Source organism: Episyrphus balteatus, chromosome 2, assembly GCF_945859705.1.
Source record: "Episyrphus balteatus chromosome 2, idEpiBalt1.1, whole genome shotgun sequence".
Lineage (NCBI taxonomy): Eukaryota > Metazoa > Arthropoda > Insecta > Diptera > Syrphidae > Episyrphus > Episyrphus balteatus.
In genome coordinates, this window is record NC_079135.1 from 1154796 (window position 1) to 1174705 (window position 19910).

The following is a 19910-nucleotide window of genomic DNA, read 5'->3' on the forward strand; positions in this document are numbered from 1 at the left end:
CATCTTGTGGGAAATAAATCGAAGCTTAATCAGGGAACTAAGAAAAAAATTTTGGTTCTAAATTAATAAATTAAACTGGTCGGCAAAAAACAAAAAAATTCGGGAGCAAGAACTCTGTAAGGTAATTTTAAATAACTCTTGTGTGCTGAATTCAAAACTGTTAACAGATTTTTTCCATAACGTTTTTGAGATGTACCTATCAATTTTTTCGCTATAGTTTAAGTTTGAATTAAATGCTTATTATTTTGCTTTTTTGTATCCAAATCAGTAGTCGAAAACTTGAATTTACTTAAAATCTGCTTCAAAAACCCATTAGTTACTTTAACCACTAAGATATCATAAGTTTATATTTCAAATATCTTTTAGAAAAAAAAATAATTTTGTAAAAAGAATAAACATATTTAAAATAAAGCTTTTTGCATAAGTAGTTTTGCAATTACAAATTTAACGGTGATGTAATTTGACGCCAAAAGTCCCAAAAAAAGCATTTTTGACCTGTTATAATTCAAATATTAAAAAAATGTGATGTGCCAGTGGAATTTTGACGTCGGATTCGGAATCAGCACATACAAATCCTTTAGAAAAAATAGGTTTGGTTCAAGCTCTATTTTCGTTGCCGACCAGTGTTATTTATTTTCACCAATTGAACATTTTTGGGAAGAACAAATTAACCTGTGACAGTTTAAAGGCGTCTTGGGAGTGTTAAATTCGTAAGCAATTTAAATTCACTAAGAAAACAGCTACACTTAAACATCCAGAGTAAAATTGATTTTATAGTAGTTGCAAATAAATTGGTTCCATTATGAAAAATGTTTACTATTCTTTCTACGCTTGTTATCACGTTAATGACGGATCTATTTAGGCTTCAAAAAATTAACTTAAATTTGTTATTTATTAGATAGGTACGATTTTTAAATTTTAACAAAGTTAAAATATAACGGGAAACTTGTGAAACGTTTGACTATTATCATTAGTTTTTTTTTTAAGTGAAAACTTCTTTAGTATCGTATTGATTTGAAACAAGATGAAACGAAAACGCGACACGACTTCAACTTGTTATACCTTTTTTGTTTTAATAGATAGATGAATGAAATTTGTACTGTAGATAGGTAATTAAATAAATTATAACTGTACAAAATTTCAATTAATTTCATGTTCAAAATTCGGAGATAACGGTAAAAAGATGTTCTTTTCCAACACACGTTATATCTTTTGATCTAGTGCACATACAAATTTGATTTAACTTTAATACGCATGCTGATAACATAACCTTTTATTTGATATATCACACATAACGTTACGTGCTCTACAAGTTACACAATCCTAAATTGAAAAAATTTTAAGATACCTCAAAACACCTGTGGAGATCTGTTGGCGATGACCAGCTACCAGTGTAGGAAGTACCGTAATCTCAGTCTGGAAATTCGACATGGTTGACTTTAAAAAATTTTAACTTCTCTTGTAGACATCTTTGAAATAAGATTTATGCATCATTATACAAGGTGAAACAATAAGCTTTCACATGGTATAAAATTTTTTTATAGGTTGTCAAACAAAAAAATTGATTTAATAGCATGAGAACATAAAAATAAATGTTTTTTTTTGCTTTTTGGATGAAATTTCATCGAGTTTAAAAAATTCTAGCTCTTTTTTTAGATGTCTGATACACCTGATCGATATATATATTTTGAGCTGAGACAATAAGCTTTCAGATGGTGTAAAAATTTGTATAGGTTGTTAGGGAAAAAAAATGGATTTAATAGCGTGAGAAGATAAAATTACGTGTTTTTTTCGCTTTTTTTGATGGATATAGGTTGTTATATAAAAAAAACATGAATTTAAATTTTTTTTTTTTTTGCAAGAAAATGATTTTTAAGGTTTCACTTCTACCACGTGTGAATTGCATACTTGATTTTTTTTTCCTTTCCTTCATTTCTCTGGTTATGTAAAATTTAAAGTAAATAAAAATAATAAGTAATCTACAAAGAACGTTCTATGAATCCATTATAATTTGATTTTTAAAATTCGTTTTTAAAATTGTAGTTGGCAATCATGGATATTGGATAGGAGTTTATATTGCAGTACCAACTTTTGCTTTTTGTTGCAGCATTCTACAGTTGTTGGATTGGATATGGTAGTAGTTTTTTATTTGATAAAAAAAATAAAAATAAAAATAAAAAAAAGATACAACTACAAAAGAAAAAAAAAAAGAAAAATGTTGTATATTATTCTGGAAAGCCGCGCGCGCAATTCAATGAACTTAAATTACTTATAGTTGTGGCAGATTTGAGAAAAAATTACTTTCTGTCTGAGTTTCACAAAAGACATACTACACACAGATATAGATAGGGTAAGACTCCTATAAAGTACTACTGGAGAAGAAAAGATACAGATGCTTAAGTGGAATTGTATATATGAATGTATCTATTGTAAGTATATTCGCACAACGGTAAAGTACACGTGAGATATCAACTGATTTCTGAACAGGTTAGATACAATCTTCTTCATATTCATCATGATTAGATATTTATTACTATGCAGTGATCGCAGTCAAACATTTAAGTAAATATTGATTCATCAACTTTTTGATTTTTTTTTTAAACTAGGACATGCAAATAATATTCTTTCTTATTTTGTTCGTCATAAAATTGTACCTACTTGTGACAGTGAATTACTGTGGGTATTTATATGCATGGTCAGGTAAAATATGGTACAGAAGCGGATAATAGAATAAAAGAAAGATAAGATAAACAACTGGGTTGTACAAAGTTGCTCCTAATTTTAAGGTTGCTTAGAATTTTTAGAATTTTATACCTGCACAGTTTTAGGTCTATTAGGGTTTCTTACTGCCCACACTTTTAATATTTCGCAATTGGAAGAATGATCTAAATAAACCGGAATACGTAGATCGAAGAAAGAATTTCAGATCATCTTTCAGGAATTTTCTTATACCTATCGTTAAACACAAATCTAGTAAACAATTTTTTACGAATCAAAAACTTGCCCTGCAGTACCTATCTACCTGTATATCAAATTAAAAAAACTCTTTAAAGCAGGTTAAAAGAGTAAACTGAGATGATGCATGCCTAAGGAATTTTTAACCATATTACTGTCACATGGAATTTTCATCTCCTCGGCAAGTCAAGTTGTTTTCATTTTTTTTTTTTTTATTTTTCATTGTTTTGAGTTGTTTTGCACAAAGTTTCAATTTAAGTAAAATCAGGAAATTTTATTTTATTTTATATTTTTTTTTATAATACAAGTGAAAGCACTTATTTGCGCGTAAACAGAAACAATTGTTAAAGTGGTCTTCAATATAAAAAAAAACCTTAGTAGGGGGCAATGATTGGATATCTAGTTAGCGTCATTTCATTAAAACCAATAATAGTGAATCATCGCAGGTAGCGCGGATGATGGATTTTTGTTTTGCTTTTTCCAGCAAAGATATGACGTGTATGAGTTTATTTTTTGTTAAAATTTGGAAAATACAATTTACAAATACAGTTTTAATCAAAATTGCGTGTGCACCTAATTCAAGGGTTCATAACTTCTGTTCAAATATTTCTTGTGTGAAAATTCAAGGAAGTTTGAAGTTTTAATTAAATTAAATATATTTATATTTACATGAGTAAATCAATTGCAATAGCTCGCCAAATTTAAACTCAGAATTCAAGAATAAATTTTTGAGGAATTAGAGTGTGTTAAAACAAATGAAACGAGTCATTTTTTTTAAATATTGTAACATTATGTATTGCACGAATTCATTTTTGGATAAGAAAAAATTTATCATTTCACTGCTTTAGAGTAAAAAGAATAAAAATATTGTTCTGATAAGATCATAAAACGATGCTTTGAGTAGGGGAAGTGGGGGCAAGACCCTTTTTAAACTATCTTGTATGAAAAAAAAAATAAAATTGGCAACACTTTTTTCATCAAAACATCATCGTTCTTCGTTCATGTGAAAGGTAAGTTTTACTTTTAAGAGTGAAATAAATAATTAAAAGTTTTAACTTTTTCTTTTTTTATATATTAAAAATATTAAAAGATGGGGGCCGATGAAGACACAGCATACGTGGGTGATAATTGCAAACAGATTCCATTTTTTAAAAAAGAAACGGTTTACTATCAACAGAATTTGATAGGGCAAAAGACCGTTAAATGTTTTTTTCAAAACGTATTATCTTTTGGATAGTATTTTTAATTTTCTTTAAAACATTGAAAGTTCCTACATAAAACATTAAACTTATTGAATAAAGACTTTATTTTAGTTAAAAGATGTTTTGTGTTAGTTTTTAAGACAGTCAAACACTAAAGGGGTGGTCTTGCCCCACATCCTCTAAATAAGGTAATTTTGATAACTATTTTAATGTTGTTTTCCAAATGTAACACTCATGTAATAGATTTTAAGTCACATTTTTCCACTTTTTCACTCCAACACTGGCCAAGAAAATTTATCTTTGTTGCCGAGTCAAAATTATGTTGAAACATTTTTTTTTTATTTTTTTATTTTATCTAATTGAATCATTTATTTGCAAAACATGATAAGTCCACTTTTTTTCAAAATTCGTTTTTTTGACTAAATTTGTACTCCAGGGATAACCACGTCTGTCTTTAAAATATGAAGTATCTACTCCATCTATATCCGATTTTACAACTACGCGAAATATCATCTTTTGAAAATAAACAACAGCTTCTTTTTGTATAAATGGTATATTAGATTAATGGCTGAAAATCTTAAGTTTAAAGCTACTTTAAAGTTAAATAAGCAGTCCGGACATTGTATTTTATTCTCAAATACAATTGTTTGATAGACTGGGGCTAAAAGCAAAATTGCATATCCATTTAAAAACTAATTTCACATCCGTTTATTTTCAAAGTATGATAAGTCCAAAAGAGTTTTTATTTTTTATCTTTTGAGCTATCGCTCCAAAAATTAAAAACGAAACGGTATTTTGTAGCTAGGCAAGAGTTCTACAGAATATATTTATTATAAATTTTTCTACGCATATCAAAAGAAAATAGAACGTTTTTTTCTTCTCCTGAAAAATTTAAAATCATGGACTTATCATGTTTTGCAAATAAATGATTCAATTGTACAAGTGAAAAAGCTTAAAAAAAAAGTTCTTGCCTGCGTTTGTCGAAATCTGGACATTTGGTTTCACTTACAGGAGCACGTATCTATCAGAAATGGCAACACACAATTCAATTATGGTTGCTAAGGTAAACATAATCAAACTTTTCCTTCAATCTAGCACAACAAGTAGTTCTAGAAAGAGTTTATTTTATTACGTGGAGTTGATATTATTTTTCACAAATCCACAAAAATATGGAAAATTCGAAATGGCTTGAAGTTCAATCAGATCGCCCATTCAAAATTAACACTTTACAATCTTGCCTAACTCTGTGTGATTTAAAATGTGACAGTTATATGAAATTAGTTGCTGCTGATATTTCACAGGACGATACAAAAGTCTCAAAATTAATGGTTTTCAAGGGAACACAACTAGCAAGTGAGCAAGGTATTCCAGGTGCTCCATCGGCAATTGAAAGTTTTTATATTGATGAACCTGAACCAAAAACTCCAAGTAAATTAAATTGATTGATAACAGTGATGATTCTCAGGGTAAACTTCCTTTTTTTAGTTGTTGCAGTTGCAATTGGAGAATCGATTTTATTTTATCGAAACATGAAACCATATTTCAAGTATACTCTGCCAGCAATGGAAGTTGATGAAAAAGAAAAGGAAATTTGGAGAAAAATTTCTGTAGAACGAACTGAGAATCAAGAAATGCTTATTGAAAATCTAAAGCTATTGGACAGGAATCAATTGACTAGGGTGTCTCAGAAATTACTTTTGCTTTCGGCTCAAGACCGACATGTGAGTCAATAGTCAATAAAAATCGACCAATTTCTTTCAATATTTTTTATTTCATTAGAACTTTATAATGGAGCATATGGACATACCACTGCAGAAATATTCAACAATTGTCGCAATGGCTGCTTTACAGCGAGTATCGATTGACATTAATCCTCCTTCGTGCTTAGTTTTAGCCACAGAGCATGGTGAAATATATATTTTGGACACTCAAGGGTTTGGTATTTTATATCAGGTATTTGATCAAATATATTTTTATAAACTCTAATTTCAAAACTATATTAAGACTCAAGTTCGAGTTCTCATGGCTTAAGAGGATCTTAGAGACTCGAAACTAGTCGCGTTCTCGAAAATTTTAAAAAATATCAGTACTTTAGACTTTTATGAGACCATTTTTGAATATTCGAACCATGAAATTGGAACTCGAACTAAAGCCCGGGACATGTAAAATCAACTCGAACCTGGTATCAAGTTAACTCGGACCGTTTTCGAGTCTCTATGTCCCGTTTAAGAGCTTTGTTAAGAAACTTTCTTTAAAATTGCAGATCTTCTATAACTTTGCATTTAACTTAAAAATTATATCCGCAGGCCAGGACATGCTCCTACGAAACAACACCGAGCCTAATGTGCGTCCATGGCCAATACGAGGCAGACTTTCGCATTGTGGTAGCTACCCGTAATGGTGCTGTTCATTTGCTTCGAAAATCCTGGCTAGAAGGCAAGGAAATATTCAAACTAAACAATCCTCTTGCCGGTTTAGTATTGGTACCAATTGATGAGACCATTGCAGTAGCCTCTATGGACAAGCAATTGACATGTTTTTCGAAGAAAGGCAAACAGCTTTATACACACACTCTTGAGGAGATTCCAATCTGTTTGATACCAATTTGCTTGTCACATTTAGGCTTGACAATAGTTTGTGTATCGATGGTTGGAGGATTGGTTCAGCTATTCATACAAAAATCCATAGTGGATCAGTTTAAAATGGAGGAATCTGTGATGGCAATGATTTTCGGTCATTTGGGACAAGAAGAATATGTCCTTACACTTATAACCGAGAGTGGAAATATGTTTGTGAAAATTCTTAAAAGAAATGCAAAATTTGATCCTACTTCAGGAAAAATATCAGACAAAGTAACTGACGTCAATGGGAATAGAATATCTTTGCTAGAAAAGCCGAAAAAAAGTTCAATATTTATTGAGCAAACACTACGTGAGAAGCTCAATGCAAAAGGTAGAAATGTAGTTTGCACTTTTTTTTGTTTAAGAAAGAAATTATTTTCAATGTATCTCTAGCTACATATGGAAGCTTTCAAGTTGAATTGTGGCGTTTACGTCATACAGCTGCTCGTGCAACTGTTGAAGCAATAAACTCTGCCGAGAGTATGATATCGGGTGACGTAGCACACGCACCAATCAAGGTGGCTGCTGAGGTGTGCGGTGCAGGGCCAGTTTTTCGTTTGTTTTTAACAATTCAAAATTTGTCATCATACAAAGTGGCCACGAATTTGAGACTTTTATTGCATGCCGATCGAAGACATTATAAAATTGCCAAATCAATGGCAATGGTAAGTATATTATTCATTGGTTTTTTAGGATGCATAAAACACATAGTATGGTAATTGATGATTAATAGAAATATAGGTTATTTCGGAAATTACGATTTAATTTTCGTTTTGGTTTATTTTTTTGTTTTAGAATCAGGAGTTTGATTTTTTTTTTTGGTTCTCTATAACGGGGCAGCGGTATTGATACATGTGGTTATTCCTGTGAAAAAGGCGTAGAAACTTTGTTTTTTGATAATATTTCTTCGAGTTGCTTTTTTTCTTTAAGTTCGATGGTATCTACTTTTTGAGTTATATCGTATGCAACAAAAGTTACGATATTGGACATAAAACAGTTCCTTGTGGTAGCCCAGCTACTATTTCTTTAAAGTTTCCGTCCGTTGGGCACGCGTTAAATTTATTTCTTAGTATTCTGCATAGAATTTTTCATTACAACTTGCCTCGATAGGAATCTGAAGAATTAGCTTCACAAGAAAAAAAGTGAAGTTCTTTCTTTTATGAACGAATTTTTTTTTTTTTTTAATTATTTATTTAACTTAGTTTGAATTACACTTATAAATGGAATCTAGCAAATCATCACTTGTTTTTTTAAAACACCAAATTTTTCTTCAAAGTTTAAATGAAAACAAACAGAAGCTTAAAAATTTGATTAGGTCCTCTTTTATTTTATTTTTCTCAACTTAATGCAATCTCGATTTTGAATAGGTCTAAAATTCAAACTTTTCCAAGAACAAATTATTATTTTATAAATTGATTGAAGTCATTAAAAAATACTAACCCGCAAAAAACCCTTTAAATTGTGTTTCAAAATCAACAATTTTTTATAAACGAACTTAATAGTTAAGGCCCTAATTAGTTCCATTGATTAATTATATTTTTAAGTTTAATTTGCATTTAATTTATAGACTTTTGTGGTCAACTGTTACCTACAATTATCAAGCTTTGAATAATAAAACTCTCAAAATCACAAAAGCTCTAAGAGCTTTTAATAATTTCATTTCAAGAGCTTAAAGCATTTCGTAGCTGAATAAGCTTAATGAATAAAGTTTTACTTTAAATAAACTTTGAGAATTGTTAGAAATTTCTTAAATATCGTTAAACGAAATCAAAAATTAAACAAATTGAACCAAGAAATATTTCTTTAGTTTCTATACAAAAACATAAATGTTCTTTTTCTATGTCATTTTCATCATTATTTAAATATATTTTATTTTACAGCTGCCAGCCATTTTGCCAGGCACACCATTGAAAGTTGATTTTGAAGTCACTGCAATTCTATCTCAAGAAAATGGTTTACCACCACTTACACTGACGAAGGATAACTCAATAGTACGGATTATTATAACTAAACTTAATCAAAGTAAACCATTGATAGCTGCTATAATTGCTATGCCGGAATCAGAAGCAAGTTTAGAAGGCTAAAATGATTTTTTTTTCTCCTAAATTGATGTTGATTAATTTATACCCGCAGTAAAATGTATTTTTTTGTGCAATAAAGTATTAAATTAAAGACAGTTTTTTTTTTGGTTTTATTGTTAAGTTTGTCTGATGTTTCTGATTTAAAGAGAGGTATTCTATTTTATAACCAAAATTAATTCTTTTTGATTTCCTCAGAAAGTGTAGTTTTTTTTTGAGCTGATAATAATAATTTGTTTAGTGCTTAAACATCTTAAATTCTAAACCAGTAATTAAAAATTAAAATGTGAGCTGATTGGTTTTTTCTTTGATTAATTTCTGAGACTTTAAAGACTTGCAGTCTAGAATAATTTTAAAAAAATATACATATATACATCTGTTTCGAAATGTACTATGTATTTTGGAAATTTTGCTTCAAAGCTCGTATCGCATAGCTTCAGTTGGCATAAAATAATCTCGACTGAATCAGATGCAGGGTTTTTTGAACGATAAATAAAAAGGTTGAAATATTCTTCGAAAAAAAACAAACAAAACATGTTTTTTGTGAACTTTCCAGATTTTTTTTTGATAATGACTAGCCAACAAAGAACCACTTGTAAAACAAAAAACAAAAGTGCTCATGATAAGAAAATTTTATAAATACGTGTAGGTTTTTTAGGTATGTCAACAAAAATTGCGTACCTTTATGAAGGAACGTTTGAAATTAAGGTTAAGAATTTGGACAAGTGCAATCTTTCTCATATGAATAAAAAATATTAAATACTTGTACCAAAGATTCAAAAAAAACAAAATATTTTTGATATAAACAAAGCGTGGATAGAAAATGTTCATGCTTTACGAAAGTAAAAGCTTTCTTTTACAAGTTTGCTACAAAATCCAAACGCATTTATGTCTAATTTAAAATGAATAAATAACATTTGAAGAAAAGTTAACAAAAAAAAATGATGAAATGTTTAAATAAAAAAAAATATCACGCATACGCCACAGTGACTATTGAAAAATATATTTTTTTCATAAATCTTAAAAACGATACGATATGAAGGGTAACATAATTCAGTCAATCTGTATGACTGTAAAAGAATCCTCTAACAAATTGAATTAATTTTTTGAAGAAAGATCAAAGTTTTTCATACACTTACATCGTCTTCGTTTCATAGAACTTAAATTTTTGAACTAATTTCTGCACAAAAGAGCCTAGATTTTGTGATCGTAAATTATATTCTCAGATAGAAAAAAGCAATAACTTAATGAATTTTAACATCACAGTTGAATTCATTAAAAAGTCACGCACACAGGAATCTGTCATCACGTACAGACAAATTTGTTTTTTGATGTTCATTATTTCAGATTATGTCTCATATTTGCCAAATTTTACTAGATTCAGTTTGCAGCCCATAATAGGACTTCAAATCTATTTTTGATGTTTTTTTTAATCTGGTAAAAAGTTAAAAACACGAGTTCTTTTTTGAAAATATTTGTTAGCTTGAGGTTTAACTAATAGTTCGAGCATCCGTCAAGAGATATTGCATAAGTGTTTCTAGCTTTCTAATTTGCAATTAGATGCTCGAGTTTTCAAAAAAAGACAAAATGACAAACTACACAGAGAAAAATATGACCCGCTAAAAACTAACAGATTGCCATATTGTTTTACCGTCCATACATTTCATAAGGAAATCTTATTAAAATCAACGATTAATAAAGTTTTTTTAAGGAGATTTCTTATTATTTTTATAGAGAAAATCTTATTAAAATTTGACTGAAAAGTTGATTTTTTTTGCAACTAAGCAGTAGAACAAAAATCGCGATCAATATTTTCATGGCAGGTTGGTTCAGGTGGTAAGGTGGGCGACTAATGATTTGAAGTCTCCAGTTCAATTCCCAGCCTGGTCATCGTTTTTTTTATTTTTTTGCAGATTTTAAAACAATAAGGAAAACCCGATTGTTTTAATAAGGTTTCCTTCTTGGATGAAAACCATAGAGAAATCTTATTGTTTTTGTTCTATTTTATGTGGTCTATTTTTCTCTGTGTATGTAAATTGTCGGCCCTACATGTTTGTGATGTTCTCGTCCCTTGTAAATGACTTCGATGTTTAAAAAATGCAACACATCAGCAGAACTATATCGCAAGTAAAAAATATAAAATCACGTGATATCAAAAAAAAACCATAACATTTTATTAAGGTATTATTTTTATGAAAACGACTTTTAGGCAATTAAAATTAGTACTTTGTTTAAAATATTAAAAACTGTACCAGAAACTATAACTCGCTTAAATATTTAAACCTAATGGGAGTGTCAAGGAAATGCAATAAACCTTGAACTATAAGCTTTGTTAAATGTTCAACAAGATCATTCGATCAAAGTCGATATTTTGCATTTTAACCCCCAAAACCCCCAAAACCCCCAAAACATTTTAATAACAAAGAAATAAGATCGACATTATCAAAATACTATCATTGCATTGTATCATGATCTTAAAAAAAAAAATTAACTTTCTGCATTGGCAGTTGATAACAATTTGTATAGAAATGCAAAAGATTATTGTTTAAACTCTCAAGTACCTCAGCCACATCAACGAGTAAATGTATGAGTGTTAAAAGCTTTAATTGTAAGCTTTTTGCATATCACTTATTAAATTGTAGCTCAAAGAAGTACTTTTATTTTCATTTTAAATAAAACTCAATTTATAATACTGTGATTTTAAGCAACGAGTTAGTTCAGTTGAACAGACCGATCGTTTCAGTTCGTTTATTTTAATTTTTTCTTCCCTCTCCAAGTAAGTGGTTATTTCAAAGTCTAATCCTCCTGATTGTAAATATATTTTGATTTAACTGATGTTAAAAAATATAAATTAAAAAAAAAAAAAAAAAAAAAAAAAACAATTAAAAAAGTTACGGAAGTTTAAACAAACTTAGCCAAACATTTTAATTAAAATAAAATTCCTAGCATTCGCATTTTGGTTTAGAATCGTAAAATTTTTAAGATTGTAATTTAAATGATTCTCACGTTTTTCAATGATCACAAATACACGAAATAAATTTAAGTACCTTAGCTACCACCAAAAATGTTTTAAAAAAATGTTGAAAATTTAAATTTGAATATTGTTGTTTTTTTAATTTATATAAAAATTCTATTCTACGAGTAAAAAGTAGATAAAATATTTTAAGTCTAGTTGCATTTTAATAAGTGGTTTGTAAAAAAATATTTGCTTTTTTTATTGTTGTTTATTTTCACTTGACCATAGGTTAAAATATTTTTTTTTTTCTTAAACCATTTGTGATTCGAATACGACGTCGACTTTAAATGGTAGTGCTCGGATTTAAAGTTTATGTTTTTACTAATTGAAGACAAATATTCTGAGTTAATAAAATAACAAAATGTTGTTTCATCGTACCTATAATATCACCGGTTATATAAGAGTGGGCTTTTTGCGACTCTTAATAATAATAATATTAAGTTACATAATATCAACTTATAGAATGAAAATTTTAATTTTTATTTTTTTACTTGCGATAATGTCTTTCTGTGGTTGGATCTTTTTTTAAATATTCTAGAGGAGTTTTTTGGAAGTTTTGTTTTATCACCGAAAATATCAGTACCTGAATCAGAAAGCAATTAAAGAAAAACTTGTTTTTATGAAAAACAGTTCTTAATGTTTTAATAAGAAAATTATGATCACTTTCTTTGGTAAGGTTAATCTTTTGATGAAATCGGTCTTATTTCAAAAATATTTTATTGACTGTCTTTTTTTTAATTTCTGAACACTATTTGCCGGTTACAGCCAGTTGTCTTTTTTTTTAATTCGATTGAATCTTAGAAAAAAAATTAGAGTATCACATATTTAGCCCTTAAAAGCTTTTTTCAAATATTTATTGAAATCAGAGTTTGAATATATGGACAAAAAATTAATAAAAACGCTACCGCATAAATTCAAAATCTGTTTTCAACAAAATCGTGAAAAAAAGTGCAAAAATATTGAAAACTTTTAAGAGTAAAAAATTTGATAATTAAATTTTTTTTTAATTCAAGCAAGTAAATCAAGTTGAAACTCAATAGGATTTTTGTGGATATTTGAATGAGCTTTAAAATGCACAAATATTAGAGATTTTCTCGATATTTTTGATCAAGCATTTGATCTTTCCAAAGACACCAAATCCTTTATTTCTTGATTTTTTTAAATGCTCACATCGTGACTTTATGATTAAAATACTTCAATGTTCCTCTTGCAAAGCAGCTTAAATAAAGAATTACCTATGTCAATATAATTTGTAAGACTCCGAATCCATTATTACAAACCCAATAATTTTGATTTGCCAAATTCTTTCAGTGATTCGGAGTTAAAAACCCATAAATTTTATTTTTGAACCGCTACGTATCGTTGCTGCCAGAGAATCCATTTCTTGACCTTGGATTGGTAAAAAAATCGATTTATTTATTGATCTAAATTTGTCAAAAAAAAAATTGTTTGTGATCTTTTAACTTTATTTAACTGATCACTTTATCAATTTTTTAAAAAAGTTTAGAACAAAAAATAAATCGATTTTTTAATAATAAGATATTATATACCTTCGACAACAACAAAAAATTAATATTTGAAGATTTCATATTTAGTCTTTTTGCATCGATAGCGAAGTGATTTTTTTGAGAATGGTGGAAAGACATTTCGATTTCTTGTTGTCGACTCAACATTCACACACTAGCTTTTTAGTGCGTTTTGGCTCCTTATTTTATGTTTTTAATTAGGTTAATTATTCTTGAAATTCAACAAGATAAAGTTTATAAGCTTGAATTCGTGTGATGTGAAAACTTTCTATTTTCTAATCCTTGTCAACAGGCTTTGTTTTTTTTTGCAAAAGTTTTTGCATTTATTTTCATTCATAATAATCGTCGGCAAAAGGTTATCTTAAAAGCCATCTTGAACATTTTAACCATGTAAAAGTTTTCATGCTTAGATTAATTTTTACCAAATTTTTGTTCATGATACCAGTTATTAAACATAAAGAAATTTCCTAAAGCGGGGATGGTTAAAATGACATACATGTTATGCTTGATGAAAAAAAAAAAGTTTCCTACAACAACAATTAATTTTTTTTTTTTTTTTTTTGTATAAAAGTAGCAACAGATTTATCTTACTTAGTTTCTCTATTTTATTTTCAGATATTTTTTCAAGTCAACTACCATGTCGCTCGACGAGGTAAATACTTATTAAAGCTTCAATTAAAAAAGTAACGATGATCATAAATTTTATTTTATTTTTTTTTTTTTTTTACACTTTCAGAGATTCAATGCTGCCGCTGTTAAAGTAAAAACATTCACAAAACGTCCAACCGACAGTGAACTCTTGCAGCTGTATGCTCTGTTCAAGCAAGCTTCTATTGGGGATAATAATACAAGTAAACCAGGTATGCTTGACTTGAAAGGTCGTGCCAAATGGGAATCATGGAATGACTTAAAGGGCAAGGCCCAAGATGCCGCTAAAGAAGAATACATTGCTTTGGTTGAGAGTCTCAGCCAAAAGTACTTGTAAACTTGACTGAACTACCAAATAAAAATATTTTTTTTTTCCTCTTTAACTTTACTTATTTTTTTGATGACAATTAATTGTAACTAATTTTTTTTTCTTTTGTAGTGAGTTTTGAATAAAAATGAATGAAAATACGTATCTTCCATAATATCTTCAATTTCACTTATAATTATTTTTTTTTTTTTTTTATTTTGAATTTATATTCTGCTTCAATTGTTATACAATTTTTACTCATACATTAATCAATAATCATGAGTAAGAGTATTTAAGTTGGGCCTTTTCGAAAAAGGTTGCTTCTATTTGAATTTTAATTAAATCGCAAGAATAAATTCACGTATAAATTTACATGGTTGATTCTTCTTCTGTTTTGAGTGTAAATTTTTAGATAATCAGTACTCACGTACAAAGTTTATTACCTGTTTGAAAATTTCCATTGTGGTCGATGAGCTTTTTCATCAATTTGAGGCAATTGTGATTTGGGTCTTATAATTTTTGTTTATGTTCAGTGGACTTTTTGAGTTCACTATCGATTGAGAAGTCAACTACATAAACAAAAAAATAAATGTTTTTTGTTGCATTATTTCTTATTATCTTTGGCCCCCTAAAATATTAAAATTTATTAATTTAATAAAATTTAATTAACACTTAGTTTTGCGTCTGTTTGTGCGTCTGTTTGTAAAGGTAAAACAGCATCTAACTGATGAGACCAACTATTTTGCATGGCTGGGCGAAACGCATTTGGACTAAAGGTCACTAAATCTTTATTTGCGCGATCGCACAGCTAATTAACAATTTTAAGTTATCTGTGGACAGAAAGTTATTCAGCAATGAGGCTCATTTAGGCAACACAGTTTTCCAAATAGTTCATCGAGATTTTGTAATGGAATGTATGAGACCATTTTAACGAAATAACTTTTAACTCAAAGACCGGTAGAAGGCATATCCTAAACAATTTTTCTAATCAATTTTTCTGTTTTTTTTTTTACATTATTATTACGGACAGTGTTAAATTTTATGAAAAATTACTTAATTTGAAAGTAAAAAGTAAAAAAACAAATTATAACAAATAACACACTGTCTGCAATAAAATTAAAGCTAAAGTTAAAAAAGTTTGTCTATAAATTTTAGTCGTTGTTTGCATCAAAAATGTGAAAAAAATGGAGAAAGATTATGATCTTCAAAAAAACAAAAAATGGGAACCATTAATATTTTATTCTAAAATACAATAAAAATAAATTAATGAAACTCTGTACGATTTTTGTGGGTGTAATTAAAAAAACCACAGAAAACTATACAATAAATTATTTTTTTATTTTCAAATACCTATAACGAAGCAAACGTTATCCGATCCATGTGAAATTTTGAATTCAAGCCAATGTCTTTACTGATTCAAAAAAAAATTTGTTGTTTTCGTTCATAGTTTTATCGAAAATATTGTTGGAAACGACGAAAAAAAATACTGTAAAAGTTACAGCCCTTAATATTAATATTAAGTACTGCCGCATCGCTAATTTCTATTTCCCATTCCCATATATGATTTACATGGGAAAGATTGTGTTTTTGAGTTTGGAATTTTATAACTATTTAATGGTTCATCAAAAAGACTAGATTTAATCATTTTCTTGTATAAAATTGAACACATTCTTATGATGTCAAAACTTGAAGCTTGAAATTGCCTTTTCAAACTCTACAATACAACCATTTTTAAAAAAAGATTGGGCTATTTGAAGAATTCTTAAAAATTTGGAATTTTCACTTTGATCCCTTATTATTTTCTACTAGTGTATAATAGGTAATAAATAAATGTCATCCCGTTCTGAGTGATTTGACATACTTATGACATGTTTATACTTGGAAATTTTAAGGATTACTTTTAAAACCATAACACTATAATACCGTTTTGTAAATTAGTCGGCTCATCACGAATTCCATTCGTATCAGGAATTTTCTACGATGCCCGAAAAAACAATCACAAAATCAGGGCCGAATCACGGCGCGGCATACGTTCGTTAACGTATGGTTGCTATGTGTCCATATCTTTTTCTACCGATTAAATAGAGACAGCAATAGTCAAAACTTTCGGGAATCGTAGCAAATTTTCAATACGAATGGAATTCGTGATAAGGCCGAGTATATCAAATAACTCTTTTTTTTTTAAGTATCATTGTCAGAGTACAGCACAAAGTATGTGGGACCTCCTACAGCGAACTTGCATAGAAAAAGCCAAAACACTGTTAGGGGTTTCAAAAGGACACAACCAACAAGGCAAAGAAACATGGTGGTGGAATGATGAAGCTAAAGCAGTTGTAAGTAAAAAGAAAATGGCTTTCAAAGCCCTCTAATAATACAGAGCAAAAATCACGCCTCGAAGTGGAATACAGAAACTGCAAGAAAGAAGCGAAGAAGATATGTGCCCAAATTCAAGCCAAGAATACGGAAGACCTGTATCGGGAGCTAGATGAAATTTCTTCCCCGACTGCTGGTGCTATTCAAGAGCTACGACAAAACGTGAATAAGGGCGCAACCATCTTCAAAATAGCCGCTCAAAGAAGAAGAAATGCTCAGGAGATCTGTTCGCCAAAGTTTATTAACAATGCTCAAGGCCAACTACTTGTGGAAAACGAAGAAATCCTCCACAGGTGGCGACAGTATTGTGACGAACTTCTAAATGAACAATTTCCAAGGCTACACTTTCCAATAGCTTCACCTAACTTAAGCGAAGTATCCGATGTCACAGTCGAAGAAGTTAGTGAGGCTGTAAAATACTCCAAAAAGGGAAAAGCTGTTGGGCCAGACGAAATACCCTCAGAGTTTTGGAAAAAGATGGGAGACATCGGGTCTAGATGGCTCATGGTTCTTGTTTCCAAGCTTATACGAGGTGATCGAATGCCTAATCAATGGAGGGAAAGTTATCTTCTTCCAATATACAAAGGGAAGGGTGATACTCGAAGCTGTGATAATTACCGTTCGATTAAGCTGATGTCACACACCATGAAGATCGTTGAGCGAGTCTTGGGTACCCGACTGCGAAAAATAATAAGGCTATCTGATGACCAGTGCGGGTTTGTTGCGGGTAAATCAACCACAGATGCAATCCAGAGTATCAGAATCATTATGGAAAAACATCGAGATTCCTTGGAGGATTTGCATGTGGTATTGGTTGATTTTGAAAAAGCATTCGATCGACAACCACGAGATCTGATATGGGTGGCCCTCAGACAACGAGGAGTTCCGGAAACCTATGTGCGGATAATTATGGACATGTATGATGGAGCAGTTACTAAAGTAAGATGTGCAGCTGGAGTCACCGAAGAATTCGAAACCACAGTAGGTGTACACCAGGGAAGCGTCTTGAGTCCTCTGCTCTTTATTACCGTTCTTGATTACCTGCTCGAAGGCAAAGTGACGGACCCAAAAGTGCATCAGTTATTCTTTGCTGACGATGGAGCCATCATAAGTGAAGACCCGATATCCCTGCAACGAGCACTTGATGTATGGGTGGATGTTCTAGAAGGTAGTGGGTACCGCATAAGTGCGAAAAAGACAGAATACCTATGCTGCCCATTTTCTGATCCACACAGGCCTATTCCTGACATTTATTTGAATGGTGTAGTGCTTCCCAAGTGTGAAAAGTTTAAATATCTGGGGTCTATGATAAATAACGAAGGTACTTGTGATGACGATATCAATCATCGCGTAAGCGTAGGGTGGATGAAGTGGCGGGAAAATTCTGCTATCTTCTGTGATCGAAAAATGCCCCCTAAGCTGAAAGGAAGGCTCTACACCGCAGTTGTGCGTCCAGCACTCACATACGGTTCACAATGTTGGACAATGTACAAAAAGTATGAGAGAAAGTTAACGGCAGCTGAGATGAAGATGCTTCGTATGACAGCAGGAGTAACAAAGCTTGATAGAATTAGAAGTACGAAGATCCGAGGAAGCCTTCATGTTAAAAACAATATCTCCCAAAAAATTGAACACGACCGACTCAGTTGGTATTGCCATGTTCAAAGGAGAGATCCTGAGAACCCCGTCAAAAAAGCAATATCATATAACGTTCCAACAAGAAATAAAAAGAAAGGTAGGCCTAAAAACTCCTGGTACAAGCAAATGCAAAAACACCAGCATTCAGTTGGCCTCAGAAACGGAACAATACAAAGCCGGGAGGCTTGCCGCCGATTTCTGAGGTCAACCCGGCGAACCCCACAGGCGGATCACTAGTGTGAAGCAGTAACGTGGGAAGGTTATGATCCCCTCGACATCGAGATCATAACAGCGCCGAGAAAAAGGAAGAAGAAGATCTTTGTCATGAAAAAGTGCATCTCTGCTTAATCGTTCGGACTCGGCGGTATATTGTAGGTCCCTTCTATTCTTGCAAACTAATTACACGCACACAAAAATGGTCTTACTCCTTCATGGGGTGTCACATTTATTACATGTGCCACAAATAAACAATAGCTAACATAAACTAGGAAAATACGTCAGATCCCGCGAAATCGAGTTGTTAAAAATTAATAGAAATTTTAAGGACCAGGACAAATTTTTAATAAAAGCTCCGTCATTATGGATTTAGTTATTCTTTATAGTGGTTTTCCATTAAAAGATTCCATAAACAAGAAGTAATATTTAATACAAAAGTGTTAAATTTACAAAGAATTGTAACAACGAATAAATTATTTAACTGACGAAGACAACTCTTATAAAGTTTTCTATAGATAAATCGAATCATTTTCTACTCGATAATGAAGCAAAGAAAACTCCAAATGTATCAATAAAAAATACTTAACAATATCATTAAAGTTGGTCAGGAAAAAGATATCATGTTATTAATTTTATGTAACATTATAAGAAAAAAAAAGCTTTAACAGGAAAATATCATGCAATTGTACGTGGATGTAGATGTATGACTGTAACTAATGGTATCTATTTAGTTAAAGTTGCATTAGAAAAAAAGTGGGACTTTTAAGTCGATTTATTGAACCGTAAATACTGTATATTCTTAGCTATATCTCAAATAAATACAAAAAAAGCGCAGCACAAAGATGCTTACTTCGTATTCGATTTTGATTGATTTAACAATACTTTGAGCTTTAATGAGGTGATACACTTTTTACTATCACATAGTACATACTGAAACTATTATACATATTTATTTTTGCTAGTAGCGTGTAATCCACCCATTAGGCAGTAATTAAATACTGATACCTTTAACCTTGTCTAGAAAAGTTAGAAACCCCTAGAAAGTTGAATCTTATAACTGAAAAAAATCCTAGTTTAAGCAGTTTTCCGATAATAGCATGAAATCTTTTATGCAAAGTAGCTATGAGTTTCTAGATTTAGATTTTTAAGATATGTATTTATTTTGAAAAAATGATATTCATTTTAGTAGAGTAACTAAAGCAAATTATTAGGGAACCCGGCCGAACAGCTCTGATTTTGACGATTTTTTTTTTCAAACGTAGGTAATTGAAAATACTTTAAAGTCTATAGATTAAAAATTGCCGGTGTTGCCGTATTGTTTTTTAAAATT

General features: G+C 30.3%; 2 protein-coding genes across 4 annotated transcripts; both read left to right on the forward strand.

Annotated features, from left to right (window-relative positions):
* The first annotated feature begins 368 nt into the window (after nucleotides 1-368).
* Nucleotides 369-8954, forward strand: LOC129912498 (Bardet-Biedl syndrome 1 protein homolog). Of its 3 annotated transcripts, none has more exons than XM_055990766.1 (7): nucleotides 369-710; nucleotides 5459-5585; nucleotides 5643-5878; nucleotides 5937-6110; nucleotides 6464-7109; nucleotides 7172-7443; nucleotides 8659-8954. In XM_055990766.1, the coding sequence occupies exons 2-7, from the start codon at nucleotides 5483-5485 to the stop codon at nucleotides 8860-8862; spliced, it is 1635 nt and encodes a 544-aa protein (XP_055846741.1). In that variant the 5' UTR covers nucleotides 369-710; nucleotides 5459-5482; the 3' UTR covers nucleotides 8863-8954. The 3 variants fall into 3 exon arrangements, with proteins under 3 accessions (XP_055846741.1, XP_055846740.1, XP_055846739.1); XM_055990765.1 differs by lacking the exon at nucleotides 369-710 and adding an exon at nucleotides 5106-5220; XM_055990764.1 differs by lacking the exon at nucleotides 369-710 and having other exon boundaries at nucleotides 5261-5585.
* A 2580-nt stretch (nucleotides 8955-11534) lies between these two features.
* LOC129912503 (acyl-CoA-binding protein homolog) lies at nucleotides 11535-14528 on the forward strand. The gene is made up of 3 exons (XM_055990775.1): nucleotides 11535-11632; nucleotides 14014-14050; nucleotides 14135-14528. The coding sequence occupies exons 2-3, from the start codon at nucleotides 14036-14038 to the stop codon at nucleotides 14381-14383; spliced, it is 264 nt and encodes an 87-aa protein (XP_055846750.1). The 5' UTR covers nucleotides 11535-11632; nucleotides 14014-14035; the 3' UTR covers nucleotides 14384-14528.
* Nucleotides 14529-19910: the final 5382 nt, after the last annotated feature.

What these genes read in the sequence shown, in the direction of transcription:
- LOC129912498 (XM_055990764.1), top strand. Translation starts at nt 5,327, where the DNA reads ATGGAAAATTCGAAATGGCTTGAAGTTCAATCAGATCGCCCATTCAAA. An exon ending in TTTCGGCTCAAGACCGACAT is followed by an intron (nt 5,879 to 5,936) that starts GTGAGTCAATAG and finishes TTATTTCATTAG; the next exon opens with AACTTTATAATGGAGCATAT. An exon ending in TGAGAAGCTCAATGCAAAAG is followed by an intron (nt 7,110 to 7,171) that starts GTAGAAATGTAG and finishes ATGTATCTCTAG; the next exon opens with CTACATATGGAAGCTTTCAA.